This window comes from Festucalex cinctus, chromosome 12 (assembly GCF_051991245.1).
Source record: "Festucalex cinctus isolate MCC-2025b chromosome 12, RoL_Fcin_1.0, whole genome shotgun sequence".
NCBI classification, from domain to species: Eukaryota; Metazoa; Chordata; class Actinopteri; order Syngnathiformes; family Syngnathidae; genus Festucalex; species Festucalex cinctus.
In genome coordinates, this window is record NC_135422.1 from 22384055 (window position 1) to 22406075 (window position 22021).

Sequence of the window (22021 nt, forward strand, 5' to 3'; positions counted from 1 at the left end):
GCTGGCTGACAGCCAGCTCAGTTTAAGTAAGAGAGCCAAGAACAGAGATATTGGCGCAACTACAACGCTTTAGATGGCCGGTCAAGATGGATTCATCCTCTGATAAATATCTCTACACCATCAAGTTTTGGATATAAGTTGACTGACTGACAATAGACTTTTTTTTGTCCGCTGTAGGACTTTATTTTCAAAGGAAAAGGAGAAATATAAATGCAACTGACATCTACTGGCCAAATAGCGAGCACCACTGGAACTCCACTCAGTGCATGCCAACATTTGCAATAGTACTGGAGGACCTTTTTGCTTCCATTACGGGTACTTACCAGGCTGAGATGTGAAAGATCCTCTATTTTTATGACACTAAACGTGTTTTCTTTAGTTGGAATTCAGAATATAATATATCAAACTATGTTGCCTCTAAACTAGCATGACCATTTGTGATCTGTTTCTGTTTAACGTACTGTCAAAAGGGCTGTCATTACATTTTCTTTATTTGAAAAGTAGGGAAACCCACCACATTGCCCAGAAGTATTTGAACATACAGAAATGTCATCGTTTTGCCTTTATAAACAAAAACTGTGGTGAAATTCAGTAAAACAATCAACAAATGATTGAAGTACAGAATCTCAGCATTCATTTCAGAGATTCCAAATAAATATTTAACTTAACATTAATAAGTTTGTGGTGATTTTTGTCTGTAAATATACAGTATGTCCACACATGACAAAGCATGGCTATGTTTACAATTTACAGTTGTAGGCATCAATCATACAATCTGTTTGTATAAATACTTCTGGACCTCAAGTAATGTTTTGTTTACATAAAATTTATCATGTTTATATGACATACTCAGAAAATATTGTACTGTTTGATAATTAGCTGCTCAGATCCAGCTCAAAAGACCAATTGTCTCTCAGGTCATGTTAATGGTAAATAATATTGATGTTTAACAGTTGATTTATTATAGGCATTGACGTGACCAAACAATGACATTATCTGCATTTTTTTAATGTACTCTGTAATTAAAAAAACAACAACAACAAAAAACAACAACAACAACACCCTTTACTGGAAGAATGTTGTATGCATGTATGTTGTATAAAAAAATATACACCAGAGGGCGCTCCACCTCTATAAGACATTCCCAGGTGTGCTCATCAAACGTGTTCAGAGCTCACGTAGCGATGCGTTTTGCTGTATAAAGACTCTCAAGTTAATTGTGCTGTTGAGTGTGAAAAATAGTGCATGGGATGGATGGTGACGGTTGTGAGGTAGGCTCGGTGTCCTTTATTTCAAGGTGAGCCCTCGAATTGCTGCCCCAGCAGGAGGACAAGACATCATGTGGATGTGTCACATCAGCTAACACTTTTTGCTGGTTTCCAGGCGTGAACACACAGCATAAAGGTGGACACAAACCAGTTCATCCAGGTCTGGAATTATGACAGTTGAGTCATAGTTAATAAAAAACAATGCCTGGAATGCTCTTGTGCTTTTTATTTTGAATCACATGTGTGAATGCTGAGACGTCCTTCGTAGATAGAGACAGTCACTTCACACCTGGACTGAGAAAAATATCTTGAAGACTTGTTTTATATATATATATATATATATATATATATATATATATATATATATATATATATATATATATATATATATATATATATATATATATATATATATGTTTTCTTTTTTAATTAAGTCTAAGTCCACTGAGAAATGACATTGCTGTTAAAACGTTTAGGGTTTTAATTTTGTTTGTTTGTTTTGGTCGCACTGTAACATTTGAGCGAATGTTTGAGACACTTGCTACATCTCATTCTGAACGATCATATTTGGGTGGGTGAAAGAATGTAAAAATATTTTTGCTCCTTTCCAGCAACGTGCAGTCAAACACGATGCTGTATAACACAAATCTGAAATAGGGTTCAAAATCCAATGCAAGTTTATTGCAGGTAATCACGTACTACTAAGAGATGGTTCTTGGAACGCTTCTTGTTCAGACGTTCATGTACTAGTTACATTACTGTTTGTTGCCTGTTCGACATCGACCCAAGTGTTTATAAATTTATTTTCGATGCTGTAGCCACCTTATTTGTACAAATTGGTCATTATTGTGTGCTGCAACGTGGTTTATATTGTGCTTATTTATCTGACCTGCATCCAATTTCATCATTTAGTAATACTGCAGTCATTTCTTGTGGTTTTGGTTATATTCATTACAATACACAACTTTTACAGCTCCCTAAGGTTAAAATAATCAATGCAGAATGTTTGTGTGTGTGTGTGTGTGTTTTTTTAATGTTTTAATTTTTTAATTAAAAATATGTGACAACACAATTGTAAGGAGAGTCTTGTGTTTCTATACCTATTGAAAAAAGTATATTATAATTTAGACCCAGACAAGTAATTAATACAACTACCTGACCAGCCTTGTCACAGTCATTCTCCCTACTTTGAACCTGTAATAATAATAATTATTATAACTCAACTCAACTTTATTTATAAAACGCTTTAAGAAGAGGCATCGCTGTATACAAAGATGATAATAATGATAATAATAATAATAATAACAATAACAATAATAATAATAATAATAATAACAACAACAACACACGAGTGATGCCTTTCTTGGCTCACAAGGACACCATATAATATTTTGCAAAAAAAATAAAAAATGAGCCTGTCACCTATTTTGCAAACTGCTCAGTGGTACACAAAGCTATGGAAGCCCAAAAGTGTCAAAATTCAATAAATAAAAAGGTAAGTTTGAAATAACTATCCTTTTGATAAATAACAGACAATTATGTAATATGGCCATTAAATTTTAAAATGTGGTGTTAGTATTATTATGAAAAGTGTCATGCTATTCTTTAATATGTAACAAATAATTTATTTTTATTAACTATTTCATAATGATTATTTGAACAACGTAATACTTTTTTTTTTTTTTTAATAATGACATTAAATTTATTTTCAAGGTTTTATAAGATAAAAAACTTTTTTTTTTTTTTTTTACAAAGTCTGTTTTTATTTCATAATGTGTGGATAGTTTAGCACCTGATGAGGAGCTGCGGCTGTCACATGCTTGCTCAAGCATGGATGTGGGAGATGAGTCGCTTTCAGAAGTACTCCAAGAAGTAGCAAATCGTTTAGAATCGGATCATAACATAAAGGCCTTGTTAAACTTCTGTGTCAGGCAACGGCGTAGGCGTCCTTGAAAACCTTGAAAAATAAATTAAATGTCATTATTTTTTTTTAAAAGTATAACGCTGTTAAAATAATCATTATGAAATATTTAATCAAAATAAAATATTTTTTACATATTAAAGAACAGTATGAACACTTTTCATAATAATACTAACACCTCATTTTACAATTTAATGGCTATATTACATAATTGTCTGTTATTTATCAAAAGGACGTTATTTCAAAAAACCTTTTTATTTATTGAATTTTGACACTTTTGGCTTCCATACAAAGCTGCATCATGGCTCATCTAATTGGTTATGACTTGACTAAAAGAAGTCACACATTGTCGTGAAAAGTCGCCAGCCACGCTATTGCATGGCATGATAGCAGTTAAATGAAGACATGTTTTGCTGTGCATCAGAATTAGGGTGCAGACAGGATTGAATGTTTTCTGTATTGGCATTAACAGCATCATCCACCCCCAGAATCGTCTGTTCCCCATCTTAGCTAACACATAATTAACAAACGTTTTACTTTACATTTCTACTACAAATAAAAATTGAATTATTACAAAATACATCCATCCATCTATTTTCTTGACCGCTTATTCCTCACAAGGGTCGCGGGGAGTGCTGGAGCTTATCTCAGCTGGCTCTGGGCAGTAGGCGGGGGACACCCTGGACTGGTTGCCAGCCAATCGCAGGGCACACAGAGACGAACAACCATCCACACTCACACACAAGCACACCCAGGGACAATTCGGAGCGCCCAATTAACCTGTCATGCATGTCTTTGGAATGTGGGAGGAGACCGGAGTACCCCCGGGGAGAACATGCAAACTCCACCCAGAAGGCTGGAGCCTGGACTCGAACCGGAGTCCTCAGAACTGGGAGGCGGACGTGCTAACCACTTGAACTCCGTGCCGCCCCATTACAAAATACAATAAAATACTAATTACAAATTGAATTTGAAGTTGTTTATCAGCTATTATTTCACTGTTTTACTTATTTATTTATTTATTTTGTTTTTGCTGTGGTATCATTTCAGTGTTGGTGCCGATGTACTTTATGCACATATTTGGTTAACGTGACAACATTAGTCACACCATGCATGCAATGATGCGCCATATGCATGATGAAGTGCTGCTTTCACAAGTGAAAGTCTTTATTAGGGATGCACGATAACTCTTTGACTGCCAGCCATTTTCGGAAAAGGTAACCCCATACTGCCAGCTGATTTACAGAATTTTACCGATCTTTCAAGCTCCACAGAAAATGTTGTGTTAGGACTATGGAAACGCGGATAATACCAAATGAAAGATTGAAGTCTCATCTTGCATCTAAAAAAAAAGTTTGTTTCTACCTTATTCAGATCTTCAGTAATCAACAATAGAAAACAGCTTCGTTTCACCCAAATCCTCTATTTTCTTCCAAAATACGGAGAAATCAAGCTTTTTGTGAAACGATGTTATTTCATGCACTCTAGTGAATTTGGCACTTTTTTTTTGCATGAGGGATTCTACAAACACCTAAACTTCTATAAAACACTACCCCAACAATAAAAAAAGTGTTTTTTGATTGCAAAATAACAGTTTATTTACATGCAACAGTAGTAATCCGAACAAACAATTTGGAAAACTCTTTGCAAACTATTTACACGTGCGCAACTGCGCATGTGTGGTGTGTGTGTACGTGTTACTATTTACAATTGTGTGGATGTTTCAACGACACAATTTTTCTTTTTGTGTGATATATTGTGGAGTAATCCCATGCGTGCTAGGGGGATGCAGCAGGATTTGCATCACAGTTTTTGTCAGTCTGCTTCTGCATGGACTGATTTGCGTAGAGGTTGGTATGATGAACGATGTGCTGGAGAAGTTCATCCGTGATGAAGAGCTCCAGGATGTCAGCTGGCAGGTGGGAATTCAGCTCTGCTGCAGCATCCCTTGGTCCTGGTTTTGCAGCAAAGGGGAAGATGGTTGGCTGCCAGCCAAATTCATCAACTTCAAGCCAGCCAGAATCTTTGGGATCTGCAAATATACATTTCAATATCATATATTATTTTAGAGCAGTGTGATGCAATGGGGGTGTGTGTGTGTGCATGTTTACCTTTTTTCTTGGATGTATTGGTTGATGCACATTCTGTAAATTATAGAAGATGTTTACCATCAAATATTTTATTAGTGCTGTGGAGAATCTTTTTTTTTTTCTTTTTACCTTTGTTCTGCTCACTGTGAGAAGGGTCACTTTGAGTAGGAGCTGAAAGAAACATATACAATTACAATACTATTGAAAGACTTAACTTTTATTGTTGCGGTGTATTGAAAACGTTTTTATTTATTTATTTTTTTTACCTTTCTTTGTCGTAGAACCAGCGGTCGGACGTTGCTGTGAGCACGATCTATAAAATATACATTCACGTTTGTATAGGTAATAGATGTTTTAGTGTATATCAGCACATTTACACACGCTGCTAGCAGATCGCCCGAAAAGTTAGTAATCTTACTAGCAATCTCTTAGCATGTTAGCGCTTACCTTCACGTTCTTTGGAGGACGAAAGACTGTCCAAGACTGTCTTGCATCGGACCCATAGTAGTCGTCATCGTCCGATGAAACGTCATCTGTGCAGACGTTCTCGGTTGTGCACCACTTTTCTCCGGTGTTAGCATCGCTAGCCGGTGGGGCCTTAGGACGTTATTAGCATCGCTAGCCGGTGGGGCCTTAGGACGTGGTCGAAACGGCCGCGTCACCGCTTCAACTATGACTTAACCCCGTCATCACTGTGCCCTTGAGCACTGGTCGATGCTTTTGAGCTTTGAAAATAAGGATCAAGCGTGAGCTGATTGCCATCTGTTGCCTTTTTGACTCCCTTAGCCAAGTTAGCCATTCTCTCCCCCTCAACACTCTAGCTCAGCCTCTCTTCTTCTACTCTTGTCTCCTCCCGATCTTGTCCAAAAGACTCATCACAGCCATCTAGTGGCCAGGAATACTCATTATAGTAACCCGATCAGCTTGATATTTGGAGCACAGCTGCCCAAGGCTTTCCTCCACCCGTTTCCATAAAAAAACATAGTCGACGTCAATTAACGTCTATGGTGGCCAATCCTAGGATTATACTGAACGTTTTTAAATGTTTATGGCGGTCAAAGAGATAATATTGGTGGCTGATAATTATCGGAGCGTCCGGAGCACGCAGTCAAGACGCACCGCACTGCAGCCGCACCGCACACGCAACCGGTGTAATCCCGGGGTTACCCGCACAGTTTTTTGTTGTATTTTTAAAACATGATTATTTTGTTTTGGTAAACTCAAAACGAGTTAACGATTGTCTTTGAAGCTGAGATGTTATGGTTTGGATTTTGTCACCTTTATTTGGTTTGGTTCGGGTTTGGGTTTTGTTGCTTTTGTTGGGGTTCTAGTTTTGAGTTTGTCATGTTTCTGTTTCTGCTTTCCGGTTTGTCTCCCCTAGTCTCGTTATTGTTAACCTTGTCCACCTGCGTGTGTCTTCCCTTCCCAGTGTATCTACCAATCAGCTTCCCCTGCCACTTGTGTCTTGCCCAGCTGTGTCTAGTCATTGTCAATTAGTGTGTGTATTTAGTCACCTGTTTTCCGTTCAGTTCTTGTTGGTTCATTGTTGTTATTTTCCTCCCTGAGTTACTGCTGTTCTCCTGTCCTGTGCTCTGCCCTAGTTTCCCTTGTTCGTCTGCCCGGAGTTTATTTGTATTTTGATCAGTTCCTTTTTTGCCTCCTGCTCTTATTTTATATCCGTGAAAATAAAATCCACTTTTTTTTTCTTAACACCTGTAAGCCTACCTCACTTCCCTGCTTCCTGCACTTGGGTCCTCGGCCACACCTCTACCGGCACCTGACATGGAGATATCAATAAAATCCTGCTTCATGGTGCTTTATACATGTCCCGAGAGCGAGCTTCTGTAGCCGGGGATCGGTCCGCCAAGGTATCCGCCCTTGGCTGCCACCCAGCCTGCTCTGCACCCGACCCCTTTGGCCCCTCCCACCGGTGGTGAGCCCGTGGGAAGGGGGACCCACGTTGCCTTTTCGGGCTGTGCCCGCCTGGGCCCCATGGGTGTAGGCCCGGCCAAGGCGAAGCTCTCGATTTACCGGTCGATCTACGTACCGAAAGAACGAGATCCCGGATACAAGCGGCCGAAATGAGTTTCCTCTGCAGGGTGTCCGGGCTCTCGCTTAGAGATAGGGTGAGAAGCTCAGTCATCCGGGAGGGGCTCAGAGTCGAGCCGCTGCTCCTCCGCGTTGAGAAGAACCAGCTGAGGTGGCTCGGGCATCTGGTTCGGATGCCTCCCTGGGGAGGTGTTCCAGGCATGTCCCACCGGCGGGAGTCCCCGGGGACGAACCAGGACACGCTGGAGAGACTATGTCTCTCGGCTGGCCTGGGAACGCCTTGGGATCCCGCCGGCGGAGCTGGTTGAAGTGGCTGGGGAGAGGGAGGTCTGGGTTTCCCTCCTAAAGCTGCTGCCCCCGTGACCCGACCTCGGATAAGCGGAAGAAGATGGATGGATGGATGGTGCTTTCTACAATGTTTACATGTATTTGTACATGTTAAGACATAGTAGGCCCCTAAAGTATATTTGTATCAAAATTAATATTGCAAACAATTATCGGCTTACTTATCGGTTATTGGCATCGGGACTTTCTAAATTATTGGTTTATCGGTATCGGTTGAAAATAGCATTATCGTGCATCCCTAGTCTTTATGGATACTCAGGTTACATTGAACATAAAATTCAGATTTCATTTCAATTCAGATTGTGTCGTTCACGACCGATTCGTTCTTTAGAACGAATCTTTTCAGTGAACGTGAGTGAACGGGTCACTTCTTGAAGTCATTCGTCCTCTTCTCAGTTCATTTGAGAGCAGCAGCCACGCTCATGCCGTCAGTCTTCGCGAACGACCAATCAGAAGCCAGCGTCAGACGTGGATTTTACTACACATGCAGCACTATTGGTGTTCAGGAACGAGTCACTGAGGAAGCTTCCCGTTCGCAAAGACGTGAACGGATCAGTGAGTGAACGAGTCAGTGGGTGAACGTGTTGCCATTTCCGGTTCAGGAACGAACGATTCATTGAATGAGTGTTGCGGGCGGCTGTTGCCATTTCCGGTTCGCGAACGAGTCAGTGAGTGAACGTGCTACCTCCATTTCCCGTTCGCGTACGATTCATTGAATGAACGTACTACCATACCAGTTCAGTGAGCGAGTGAGTGTAGTCTTGCCACAAGTGATTCACAATTTGCCAAGGAAGGATCTACTCACAGAAATGCCACTACTTCCGTGCTGGCGGGGACAAGCTTTCATTATCATGTGTTTCTCCAAGCTAACGGCTAATGTGATGTCCGTCCACGTACTGGGTTCGGGGCAAACGCATAAAAACGAAATAGAGCGAGTGACAGTCTCTCTGACGGTGTGCCCCGCGCTGCAGCAGCGTGGAGATGACGTTGTTGGGGATATCTTTAATGGATTTTTTATCCTCTCTGTGTGCTGTGGGTGTCGTCTACTGTAATTATTATTATTATCATTATTATTATTATCATCATCATTATTATTAAAATTATGTTGAATATAAAAAGTAACTTCATAAAAAAAAATAAAAATAAAAAAAAAAAGCACATTCCTTTTTATTTTTTCTTATTTATTTTTTTCCCCGCAACGTCCGGGTGGGGATGTGAACGATTCGGCGAACGAATCTTTTGAACGGTTCTTTTAAAGGAACTGATTCTAGTGATTCAGTTCACCTAAAAGAACTGTAATGCCCATCACTAGCGTGTCACTTTCAGTCAAAAATCACCCAAGTGGAATATTACAAGCTGTGGCTCATTTGCATGAAACATGGAACCACAACACCCCACACCGCCCCACAGCCGCAAAAAACAAAACAAAAAAAACTTGCTGCTTGGAGAATTCTCTAAAAAGTAGATGTAATGCGTACTGAGATTTTGACTGAAACATGTCGTACACGTTATTGAGAAAGCAGGAAAAGGTTTTAATTTGTGAAAACCCCCCCACCAAATATATGGGGGATGGGATTATTACAACAAGATGCACATTTTGAGGTGTAGTACCAGTCATCATTATGTAACCTGCCTTGGTACTAGCTGTCTGTGATGCCAGTTTTCCAAAGGGAGGGGGGGAGACTTTACACACAAATGGGCAGACCTTGCTGTGATGGCCAACAGATCAGCCCACATTGCTTCTTTCTCTGAGCTGTAGCCCAGGTTTAAAATAGCTCATTTCCCTCTCAGGTCTTTACCATGATATTTGGGATGCTGTTATATAATCACCTCTTTCTGATACCCTCTTACTCGTCGTCACTGCGTTGCAATCCCACACTCCCTGCATTTATCTTACGCTAGCTATCGCAGTCTCTCTTTTGATATTAGACGCCAAGTGTACTTGGAACAATTGATTTCACATGTTCAGATTTTTAACAATGTACAGAACCTGCCCTGTTTATCAGTCACCATTATTCCCTGACTGTAAATCAGTTGCCGTCTTCTGTCATTATGACATAAGATACACCCAATAAGATGCACGTTGGTCACCAAACCGTTGCTTGTTTTTATGTTTGCTGATTTCAAGGAGGTTGTAAGTGGCACAAGTAGATGCTAAATATTCATAATAATCCATCCATCCAATTTCTTCACCGCTTACTCTTCACAACGGTCGTGGGGGTGCTGGATCCTATCCCAGATGTCTTTGGGCAATATTCATAAGTGATGATTTTAAAGAGAAAAAACACGCAACAGCATTTATCAAAAGAATGAGACGCAACCTTGAATTGTGTGTGTGTGCGTGTGTGTGGACACGTTAGATCCTGCAGATATTCAAATTCACGACACATTCAAACCACTAGCACCCACATACAAAACATTCACATCGACAATAATACAAGAAAAAGCTTGCAACCACCCACACACTAAATACACACACCCACCACTGCACAACAATATGAAGGAAAGCGGTTGCTAACAAAATGGGAGAGAAGCAGAGAGCAATACTGATGGGCTTTCATATTTTCACGCATTACGTAAATGGAAGTGATAATGATTACAAGCATGAATTGCAAATAGCGAGTTGCTGCATTGGGGTTTTGTTTATGGTCACTGCAGATCGAGAAAAGCAACAACATGAAGTGAAGGGCTGTGTTGATATACAACCACATAATAATGATGTGGCATTGAACCACATAACAGGTCATCTTCCTCTTGCTTTCATTTGTTCCCTTTCTTCTGTGCCATTCTTCATGAGGACTTCAAGCAGAGGCATGTGCTCAATCACCTTTTAAAAAAATAAAATAATATATATATATATATATATATATATATATATATATATATATATATATATATATATATATATATATATATATATATATATATATATATATATATATATAATATAATTAACTCATTGACTCCCAGCCATTTTCACAGAAGCAATCCCGTTCGCTCCCGGCTGTTTTATTGGATTTTGACTGATTTTCCAAGTCCCACAGAATATTGTGTTCAATTGCTATAAAAGCATGGAACCTACCAAAAGAAAGATTAAAGTCTCTTCTTTCATCAGGAAAAAAAGTATGTTTCAATCTGTTTCGGTTTTGCAGCAATTAGCATTAGAAGAGAGCTAAGTTTAATCAGTTTTCACAAATCGATTTGAAATTCTATGTAGCTTTTTTTCTACATGGCCCTGGTTGATCTCCTTTCCTCTGCTGCCACCTGCTGGCCGTTTGTGTAATAACTACCATTTCTGCAACCGTTTTTTGCAGTTGAGAGGCTGCATCAAAGCCTTCGGTATGCTCTAGCATAAAAAAACAAACAAACAAAAAAACGTATGAATACGTCTTTGGTACACTTCAAAAACGTATTTACACGTTAGTGGGAGCAAATGAGTTAAGGGGGGAGGGTTGCATTAGCAAATTCTTAATAAAAAAAAACAAACAAAACAAAAACACTTAAGGCTTTGTCAAAAATGATCCAGACCAAAGAGAGCTCCTCTCCTTAGAGTACTTCCTTTTCTTTGTGCTTTTGTAGCCTTTTGTATGTGTTACAGGCCAAATGATATACTGTAGTGATTAGAACATAATTCACCCACGGAACGTTGGGACGAAGGGGGAGTTTGTTGGGATGAAAGGATGAAAGGATAAAGGAACAAAGTGTTGGTAGGTCTGTGGGCCTCGCGCAGAGTGAGTTGTTGTTGCTGTTAAACGATGAGAAGCTGATATCAATAAACCGCCGGTCTTTGGCTCCGGACTTCAACACTCTGCCTCCGACTCCCGTCACTGCTCGCTACATTGGTGACCCCGACATCCGCCTCGTTGACGTTTCCGAGGCTGAGAATTTGATCGAATTGAGCGACATGGCAAACTCCGCTGGTCTCAAGTTGCCGGAGTTTTGGGAGTCGGCCGCGGCGACGTGGTTTGTACAAGCTGAAGCTCAGTTTGCCATCCGGGGAATTACGGACGATTCCACGCGCAACTACCACGTTGGGGCCGCGCTCGGGAGCTCCACGGCGGCCAGAGCTACGGCGCTAGCGAACACTACCATCTCCGAGCCACGTGCTCTGGCGGAGGAAGCTGACCGCTTTTTCCTGGCCACCCAGCGTCACAACCACGAGGTCTTGGCCTCTGCACGCGCCTTCCCGGTCCCGGCGGCCGCAACGGCACCTCATAAGGTACGCGCTGCCGTGGATGGCCGATCGGCCCTCCTTTGTTGCGTCGGGAAACGGCGACGCCTCCACTCAGTTGCAGCTGTGAGTGGGGGCGCAGAGTGCCGGCTGCTGTTTATCATGGACACCCTCTCCAGACTCAAGTTCCTCTGTGACTCCGGCGCCCGCAGAAGCGTGTTGCCTGCCTCGGCTGAAGATGCTGCCGGGGGCACTCACGGCCCGCACCTGTCAGCGGCCAACGATGCACCGATCCGGACCTACGGCACTAAGACAGAATGTGTCTTTGGTGTGCCCTCCAGCCAATACCTCGGCCACCTCATCAACGAGGACGGCGCCACCCCGCTCCCGGCAAAAGTGGAAGCTGTTGCCGCTTTTCCTCGACCCCGGACGGCCCAGGGTCTTCGGGAGTTCCTCGGGATGGTGACTTTTTACCACAGGTTCTTCCGCCTCTTCCGCTTCATCCTGGAGGGCCGTGAGTTCACGGTCTTCGTCGATCACATGCCGCTCGCCTTCTCCATGTCGAAGTTGTCCGAGCCGTGGTCCGCACGGCAACAGCGACAGTTGCCGTTCATATCTGGATACACCACGGACATCCGACATATCGCTGGCAAGGACGACGTGGTCGCGGATTGTCTGTCCAGGGCAGCCGTCAACAGCTGGGCCTCGACTTTTCCCGGATGGCGGCCGACCAGGCTTCCGACCGTGACACCCAGTCGCTTCGGGGCTCCGACACCGGGTTGCAAGTTAAACCGGCTCATGTTGACCTGGCTGGACCCTTGGACGTGCCCCGCGCCCCCGCCGCGGCCGCCCCCCTGGGCTGCGCCTTGTGGTCCGTGTGGGGTCCCTTCCAGTTGTTCCTGCATCCCCGCCAGTTGGTGCGCGGGACTGTTCTGGTGTTTCTGCTGTGTCCCTCCCGCTCTCGCTCCCTGGGTCCTGTACCCGCAGGGGTCGGGCAGTTTTGCCGCCCCGTCATCCGGAGTTTGATTGTGGGTGAATTCTGGGGGGGCTTGTGTAGTGATTAGAACATAATTCACCCACGGAACGTTGGGACGAAGGGGGAGTTTGTTGGGATGAAAGGATGAAAGGATAAAGGAACAAAGTGTTGGTAGGTCTGTGGGCCTCGCGCAGAGTGAGTTGTTGTTGCTGTTAAACGATGAGAAGCTGATATCAATAAACCGCCGGTCTTTGGCTCCGGACTTCAACACTCTGCCTCCGACTCCCGTCACTGCTCGCTACAATACAATGATATAGCCATACAAGTCATACACAATGCTAGTAATGATGCTATTCTTTCTTCATGATGATGTATGTTGTTCTTTATGGAACAATCGAGAACGATTCACAAACATCCAAATTCGGATTATATAAATATGCCAAGGAAAGTGAAACTAAAAGTAAAGCGGAACTAAAGTACGCAGAACTAAAAGACAGTAAGTGCGGCCTTCGGGACGCTATCGGGAACGGACCGAGAGTACACCTTCACAATTCACGGCTCACGCCGCTAGATACAAAACAACAACAAGCATGGCTGAGCTGACCAGCCCACCTCTTCGTGGGATCAAGACCTGCTCCCCAAAATTTAAAAGCAGACGTGTGGAATTATTTTGGATTCTACAACGTTGATGGGGGGAACGAACTGGACAAAAGCTACATCATGTGCAAGATTTGTCATTCAAAAATTAAATACTTTGGCAATACAACAAATATGAGAAGCCACACAGCACGATTCCACCCGACAGAAGGAGTGAGAAAGCCGGCCGTTATTGCTAGTAGCAGCCAGAAAACCATCGAGGACACTCTGGGTAAACTGCCACCCACATCTCAAAGGCAAAACAAATTACAAAAGGCATCGCAGGATTCATTGCGATGGGTATGCAGCCTTACTCCGTTGTGGAAAATCGGGGATTTCAAAGAATGATGGAAGCAATAGAGCCGAAGTACATCATCCCATCCTGACGCTATTTCACTGACACGGCAATCCCGGCTCCTACAAGCAAACGGAAGTAGAAATCACGTCATCGCTGTTGAATGTAGGCCGAGTCACCGTTACATGTGATGCGTGGACATCTGTACCCACCAAATCGTTTGTTACAATAACTGCCCATTTCATAACTGATGAGTGGGAGCTGAAAGCACACGTGCTTCAAACAAGAGCAATGCATGAAAGCCACAGACTTACTATATTTAAACTACTATTTGTGTAAAATCTTTGGAGTATTGCCGACTCATAAGGTGTGTGTTGGTGTGAGGGGCACCACCATTTAAAGCAGCTATATGGAAGATTTAAAATTTCTAATCGCTACTGCCACCTGTGGCCGAAAACAAACTGCACGCTCGTACACGCTGCTTTCACTCGTACGTGCACGACCTCATTGCTGAAGACTGGACTCTTCATATCCAATTAAACTATGTTTTCAGAGGAAAGAAGTTTTCTAATGTTATATAAAGCTGACTACGTGACGGAATGAGACTCTCGATCCCCACTAAACAATTGATGTCCACGGGACGTGCAGATCATATTGCTTTAGTTGGTCGAAGTCCAGTTCTGTGCTGTACTCCAAAATAATGTGCAAATTACGTTAATTGGACCTCATTCCGACGTCAATATGCAGTTCCATATTGTAGTTGTAGGTTCTTAACTAGTAAAGCTTTAGCTTGACGCTCCAAATTCACTTCCTTATTTGTGTCCACGGCTTCGTCGATGAATAAAGAAAACTCCAAACGCTGGTCTTTGTTTTGTTAACTTTAGTAAAAATAAATCAACTGTACAAAAATGACATACACCAAAAGAAATACCAAAAGAGTCGTAACTAAAGATTTTAAGGAGATTCGGAGGTTCGGAGATTCGGAGGTCAAAAAACTGTGTGGCTCTACTCCACGTTGCCTGACCGCACTACTCGTGCACCACACAGATCCCTCCGCCTCAAGACAGTAAAAAATAGATCCTACCGAAACAATGCTGCAATGAAAGCACATTACATGCTAAAATTCACACATTTTAAATGCAAAACAAACTATTGCCTTTAACTATTCACTCCACATGTAAATAATAAACCTTTCAAATTGTAAATAATGTAAATAATATACTTTTGTCAGAATTAACTCAAATCACCTTTATCCACATATTACTTGACTCAAAATTACAATTTAGGCTCCTACAGTAGTCACCCCGCTCGACAGACGTCAACCTGATTCAAGTCATTTTTAGTTTGTCGCCCCAGGCTAGTGTCATTGTGCATTAGCCGAAAGGTGGGCCGTCATTTATGGAAATTGACGATTGAGAAAAACATAATATAGACCCATTCACTGCTTAGTGTGATACGGCCGTGAATGCCATTCAGCAATAGCGTTCACATTACGCAAGCAAAATGTAGCTACAATAGGTTGTTGTCACTGAGGAAAATAACGCAACATTTAGCCTGATTGAAACGATGCGGAATGGAACGTCCGTTCTTCATGAAGTCATTCTTTTCTATTTCATTCAATCTTGCTGCCCCTTTCACGCTAAATGTTGCCGTCCACCTCACTTTCACCCCAATAGTTACGACCGAGAAGTGATCGATCTTGAGGTTAAAGCTATTTTAAAACAAGATTTTTTTTTTTTCTAAATGTCAAGATACTCGCTTCTTACCTTTCGGAGTAGAATGAAAGCCAGCTGTGAATCACTTTTCTAATCCAAGTCCGATTCAACTCTCTCCACCTCTGAAATGTCAAACCGATGTTCACTCTCGTTCTTGCCTGGCGTCGGTCACTATCAACTAGTATCAAGTTTTGATTTTTTTTCGTGGCACTTGACATTGTTTTAATTTTTTTAAAAGCAGTCTTCCGCGGAGTAACAGCGGGTGTCTGGGGCGGCAAAAATCTGTACTACTTCCGTCTTCGCGACTACAGGAAACAACTAACAACTAACAACTATGCCAGGGTGCATTTTTAACAGTTTTAACATTGTCTCATTCTACACTTTGACACTGATTGAATTCACAAATTCAAATGAATAAGTTTTGCTTTGCCAGTCATTCAACAGTTTCAACCCATCCAAGCGATATGAAAAATCAATGACCAACAGAGGGAGACAGAATGGGAAGCTTGACGGGTCGCCAAAATGGTGCCCTGATTTCTCAGATGAAAAAACACAAGGAAGGGATGGAAAAATGGGGAGGAAAAAAACGCCCCAGGCAATGCTCTTGAGAGGAAGGAGCACAGTATGTATTTTTGGTTATCAGGAAACAGTCACATGAATACCCAACAATCGGCGCTCTTATTATCCGACTGTCCATCTCTTTCTTGCTCTACTCCTCCTCCACTCCTGAACAAGACCCCAAGATACTATACTTGAACTCCTCATCTTGGGGCAAAATCTCGTTCCTTACGCAGTGAGTGGAGAGCTACTATAGCCCTCACAAATGGATACATAACTGGGCATATTGTATCTAGCTCCCATGAAGTGATTATATGGAAATTGGTTGAAATTTACAGTCCATAGCCTCAGGCCTCTTGTAGAGCTGTTGTTCTGTCAAAGACAAAGAGCTGAACATTTGAACATTGCTTGAAATTGTGACTGACGAGAGGCGACAACTATGACATCCTGTGGGATCAGTGTGGTTTTTACTTTAAGATAGATGAATGGCAATATAAAACACCTAAACTTTTTTTTTTCTTCTAAAGACCATTTATAAGTTGTGCCTAGCTGAAAAAAATATTTGACCTTCAGTACATCATGTATCTTCAACCTTACCCTAACAAATTATGACATTGAGAACTAATCCCTTTGGAGAAGAAAAATGCACTGTTTCAAACTATGACGTCAGCTAAGTGAGCTATTCTCTTATCTCCTATCTCCTAATTTTCAGCATATCTTTAAGATATGCTGAAAATTAAATATAATTGATAAATAGCTTGAGTTTATATACAGGGACCAGGGGCGTCCAAACTTTTTCATTTGAGGGCCACATACAGAAAATCAGAAGGACGCAAGGGCCACATAATGTTATGAAGAGAAGTTGTGTTTAGTCCTAAAAATTGTGCAAATCATTTATTTGTGCTTTTGCATATTTAGAAAAATGCTATAGTATATAAACCAATTTATTTGTAATATAGCAGTAGGGTTATTATAGTTTGGGAATTTTTCATTTGAGTTAGTTTTTATTAGATTTAACGGTGGTTCTGTTAGTTTTTATTAGTTTAGTTCTTTAAAAAATGCGTACGTAGTTTTCGTTTAATTTGTTAGTTTCAGTATTAGTATTAGTTTTTCTAAAAAAAAAAATGTGTATTACTTGTGCGCAATATTTAAAAAAACACCTTGGGAGCAATGTCATCTGAAGGTGCTTTTCTATTGGCTGCTGCTAGATGACGTCACTTCTGTGTGACATACTTTCAAACGTCATTATTCCGGTTGATATCAAAATAAATTACTAAAAATCACACCAAAGACTAAAACGATTTTAATTATAGTTTTGTAAACATAAAAAGTAATTTCAGTTAGTTTTTAAAAAGCTTTTTCTTTTTTTTTTTCGTTAATGAAATTGATTTTTGAATTTTAGTTGTAGTTATTCGTTAGATTGAGTTAACTAAAATAACCTTTAATAGCACCTGTGTTTTTCGATACGCTCCCTTCTTACTTTGACCATCTAGAAGACATTTTTGTTTTTATTTTTATTTTATTTGAACTGAGTCAAATGCCGTTTTTACCATATGCCGCGGGCCACTGAAAAATGGACGGGCTGTAGTTTGGACATCCCTGCAGTAGAGGGTTAACTCTTATGTATAGGACAATAAAGATTATAGAAACATCTCTGAACGAAGTGGACACTTAGAACCAGGGCCAATGGATTTTCTGAATATTTACATCGAAGCTACCGAAATCCACCTCCCATCTTTTTTCTTTACAGTGAGTGTGAAGTTACAGACGGTGACAAACAGGATGTGTCATCCGGCCCAACAACCCCCATGGTGGCTGCAGAACTGGCACATGAATTAACTATTCATAAAAGTAATCTCTCTCTCTCTCTCTCTCTCTCTCTCTCTCTCTCTCTCTCTCTCTCTCTCTCTCTCTCTCTCTCTCTCTCTCTCTCTGTGGCCTTATTCAAATGCTCTAATTAATCAGCTTTAAATAGATGGACAGACCTACATTACTGACACAACTTCCCAAACAATTCCATGCATCTCAAACACAGATGGTGCCACAGGCTATTGCAGTGTGCGTGTGTCTTTCTCCATACCCGGGGGCAGGCGTGTGCGTGTTGGTATAAACAAAGAAATGCAAGAGGAGTGTTTGAAACTATGTCTATATATATATATATATATATATATATATATATATATATATATATATATATATATATATATATATATATATATATATATATATATATATATATATATATATATATATATTAAGCCAACATATATCAGGATATGAGTTTTGGTCCATATCGCCCCGCCCTAGTGTATTATTCCTATTCAAATGTTTAGTTCATATTTGATGTTTTTTTTTAGATTCATATGTAATCTTGTGGATGCTTTGCGAGAATAAGATCAGGCTGAGGCTGCATTGCAGCTGCAGAAGTGTATAGCTACAAAAGCAACCGCAGACCTTAGACTTCGACTTGACTTTATTGATCCCTTTGGGATGGCTCCCTCTGGGAAATTTACATGTCCAGAAGCAATAAGAACAGATAATAAAATAAAAAATAATTCAAACAATCAATAAATAAGGTTATTACACCAGAGATTGAAATAATAATAATAATAATAATAATAATAATAATAATAATAAAAATTAAATAAAAATTCAATCAATCAATAAATAAGGTTATTACACCGGAGACTGAATTAAATAAATTAAAGTACATTAAAGTTCCATATTTGTGAAGTGCAAATTTCTTTATTATCTGGTTTATCTGTATGACGTCAATTGGTTGATAATTGCCGATCATTATTGGTTGAGTTCTCTATTATCTAGTTTATCTGTTTGACGTCAAATTGGTCGATAATTGCCGATCATTTTTGGCAAATTTCTTTATTATCTGGTTTATCTGTATGATGTCAAATTGGTCGATAATTTTTGGTGAATTAGTTTATTATCTGGTTTATCTGTATGAAATCAAATTGATCGATAATTGCCGATCATTTTTGGCAAATTTCTGTATTATCTGGTTTATCTGTATGACATCAAATTGGTTGATAATTGCCGATAATTATTGGTTGAGTTCTCTATTATCTGGTTTATCTGTTTGACGTCAAATTGGTTGATAATTGCCGATAATTATCGGCCACCGATATTATCGTGCATCCCTAGTTTTGTCCAGTCCAGTTAACCATGCTAGTCGATACCAATCGAGGCTAAAGATGTTTGACAAATGACCAGAAAATTAAATCTTTTAAAAGACTGGCTTCTGCAATATTTATTGAATGACTGGACCTTAAACCTAGTGAAGTGCTTGATTTACTGACTAAATGGCTTAGTGGGGAAGCATTGCAACACGAAAAAAGAATCAGAGCAGTGCATGTCATTTGCTCAGCTAACAGCCTGAAGATGGATTGGCAGCAGATACAAAGGGGTTGCGCTTCACCCGAGCCCATTGAAGAATTTCTTTTCTCAAGGAATCAGGAACAAATGATACCACCACCAGAATTAGCAGATCTTCTTGAAGTTGAGCAGAAGTGTGATGGCTGGCTTTAGCATCCTTGATACAGCTAGAGGAGCAACACCATTAAACAGAGGCTAAAAAAATAAATAAAAAATACAGCCACCAAGAGCAGACTCATCTGTGTCCATTGTGGACTCCTGCAGGGCTGTGACCTAGGGTGGACAGTCATAATTTTCAGTGTTGTGTCCTGCACAACCCTAAGCAGGACGCTGATTTGTCCTCCTTTTTAAAGAAAATGAGCCACGGTTGAGTCTATAGGGGCTTTTCTACCACTGGAACTTTTGGAGACCTTTTCAGTTTACCTCGGTAAAATTGAGTTTGCGCGTTTTTCCACCAACAACAATTTCCAGGGTAATTAAATAAAATTCCCCAGGGGACATCCAAGTACTCTCTCAGGAGCAGGGTCTTGCTGAGCCAGGCAGGAACTTTGAAGGCACGGGCTGTACTGACCAAGGCTGATTGGTTGGTCAAATTTGGGGGGGTGTTTTTACACCAGCTGGGCTCATCAATCTCATAGGTCATCAAAACTTATTTGAATTAATTACCAAGAAATCAAAGGCGCTGTGGAAACACAAATGATAAATTCCCTGCTGAACTCCCTTTACCCAGAAGTCAAAGATCCTGGGCTTGTTGGTGGAAAAGCAGCTTATGTGAACATCAGCCCCACCCCACGTTTGTCACAACTGGGCTGTTATTGGACAAGAATGGCTTCAGTTTAAAAAAAAAAAAAAATCGTATGTCATTGGTTCCATAAATGTAAACAAAGGTCCACGTGTGGCTATCTGAGTACGTCATTTCCTTACCGTCTTCTTTGACAGCAGTGAAAAGGCAGCAAAAAGGCAGCGCTAGTAAAAATGCCAAAACACCGGACATCTTTTTACATGGAATGGACGAAAGAACAATTTCCTGGCCAAAAGCAGTTGAGACTTCTTTCACAGTTTATGCACGCTTTGCTGGTGTGATGTGGATGTGAGCAGTCTTGGCCAAGCAGTCATAGAACGTCACGTGGGGACAGAAAAGCATAAAAGCAAGAGGTGAGCAGCTGGTGAAGACATTTTTCCTTGTTATTTGCTTTCCATTTGTGGCACGTTGCACTTTTACAGAAGCAGGTTGCTGCATAGTGGTTTAAAACCCCTGGGCATGATCTTATTTTGAAATGACTTGGTCAGAACCATCAAAAAGCCCAAAACGGGTCACAATAACGCCTAAGGGTTTTTAAAAACATGGTATTGTAAACTAAATAAATTGTCAAAAAGTTTGACTTTTTATTGATATTTTTTAACCATTTAGTGACACAAACATGATCTATAAACGATGCAAAACTTTATTGTTGATGAAAGTACACTGTGAGTCCGATGTACGGTATTCCCTCGTTTAGGGGTTAGGTTCCAAAATATACCCGCAAATAAATGAAATCCTCAAAGTAGGTATAGCTTTATGTTTTACTTTTATTATAAATGTTTTAAGGCTCTAAAACCCCTCACCACACAGTTTATACACTTTTCTCATTGAGGCATTTACATTTTCTCACGTTTTTCTTGTTTAAACATCTCAATGTTCAAACCTTCATAAATTTTATAAAATAGATACATTACTGTAAAAAAAGCAAAAAAAAAAGCAAGATTGCACCAAAAAAAATCCACGAAACAGCGAGGCAGTGAAAAGTGAACCGCGTTATAATGAGGCAACACTTAATTTTTTAAAATAGGTCCTCCTTTTTGACCTTATGGGAGTGGCCACCCTACTGTGACCTCAAGTGGGAACTAACCATCAGCTTCAGAGGAACTCCGGGTAGAGAAGTGTGCCGTGTTTGAAATATTTCATGGAGGATAGGGCAACCAAAACTTTCACACAAGCTACAACTATGTCACCATGGAGGTGGCAAACATTTCTTCCAGATGCACCGGGCCGTTGGCAGAATTGAGGCTATTTACATGTTCTTTTTTTTTTTTTAAATATCACACACATGGTGACGCCACACATTTGCAGACACCAGTGGGGACAGGAGACCAGTGTGTGTGTTGCTATATTACTTAACCTGGAAATGTATTTGCAGCATGTGTGAAAGATAAGAATAAGATAAGACAAGGTAGTGGAAGTTATTCTCCCAAACGGGGCACAATCCTGGTTCCAAATTGCTTACAGGTTTCTCCAAAAATAAATTTAAGCAGTTTATACCTCCAATCCTTTGAGACTTGTAGCTGATGCAATGTTTTAGATTCTGTGCTATGTAGTCATTGTTCCTGATTTGAGTGGGTGTGAGGTAACCATGAAGTGGCACGTACTTGGGGGGGGGGGGGGTCGTAATCCTACGACACACGTATGCATACACACACGCGCACACCCCCACACACAGCACACTATATACTGTGATTATGACGCACGTACAAAAACACAAACACATATCACACGTTGCCATCATCATCATTGAAAACAGAGTGTAGTTGTCATGTTTCAGTTTTGTTTGGTTTGGGTTTTGTTTTATT

The 22021-nt window shown here is 40.8% G+C and overlaps 1 protein-coding gene and 1 long non-coding RNA gene across 4 annotated transcripts in view; one reads left to right on the plus strand and one right to left on the minus strand.

The window, feature by feature from the left end:
* The window catches only part of gjb9a (gap junction protein beta 9a), a 19074-nt gene extending 16734 nt beyond the window's left edge, over positions 1–2340 (plus strand). For all 3 annotated transcript variants that reach the window (XM_077539218.1, XM_077539217.1, XM_077539220.1), the window contains exon 4: positions 1–2340. This exon is cut by the window's left edge and continues 270 nt beyond it. In XM_077539218.1, the coding sequence (XP_077395344.1) occupies positions 1–73 (73 nt within the window). In that variant the 3' untranslated portion in view covers positions 74–2340.
* A 2537-nt stretch (positions 2341–4877) lies between these two features.
* LOC144032123 (uncharacterized) lies at positions 4878–6138 on the minus strand. Its single transcript, XR_013287690.1, has 5 exons — positions 5727–6138; positions 5546–5592; positions 5409–5450; positions 5301–5333; positions 4878–5221 (listed from the first exon to the last, which is right to left on the minus strand). It is a non-coding gene; the product is annotated as an uncharacterized LOC144032123 (long non-coding RNA).
* Positions 6139–22021: the final 15883 nt, after the last annotated feature.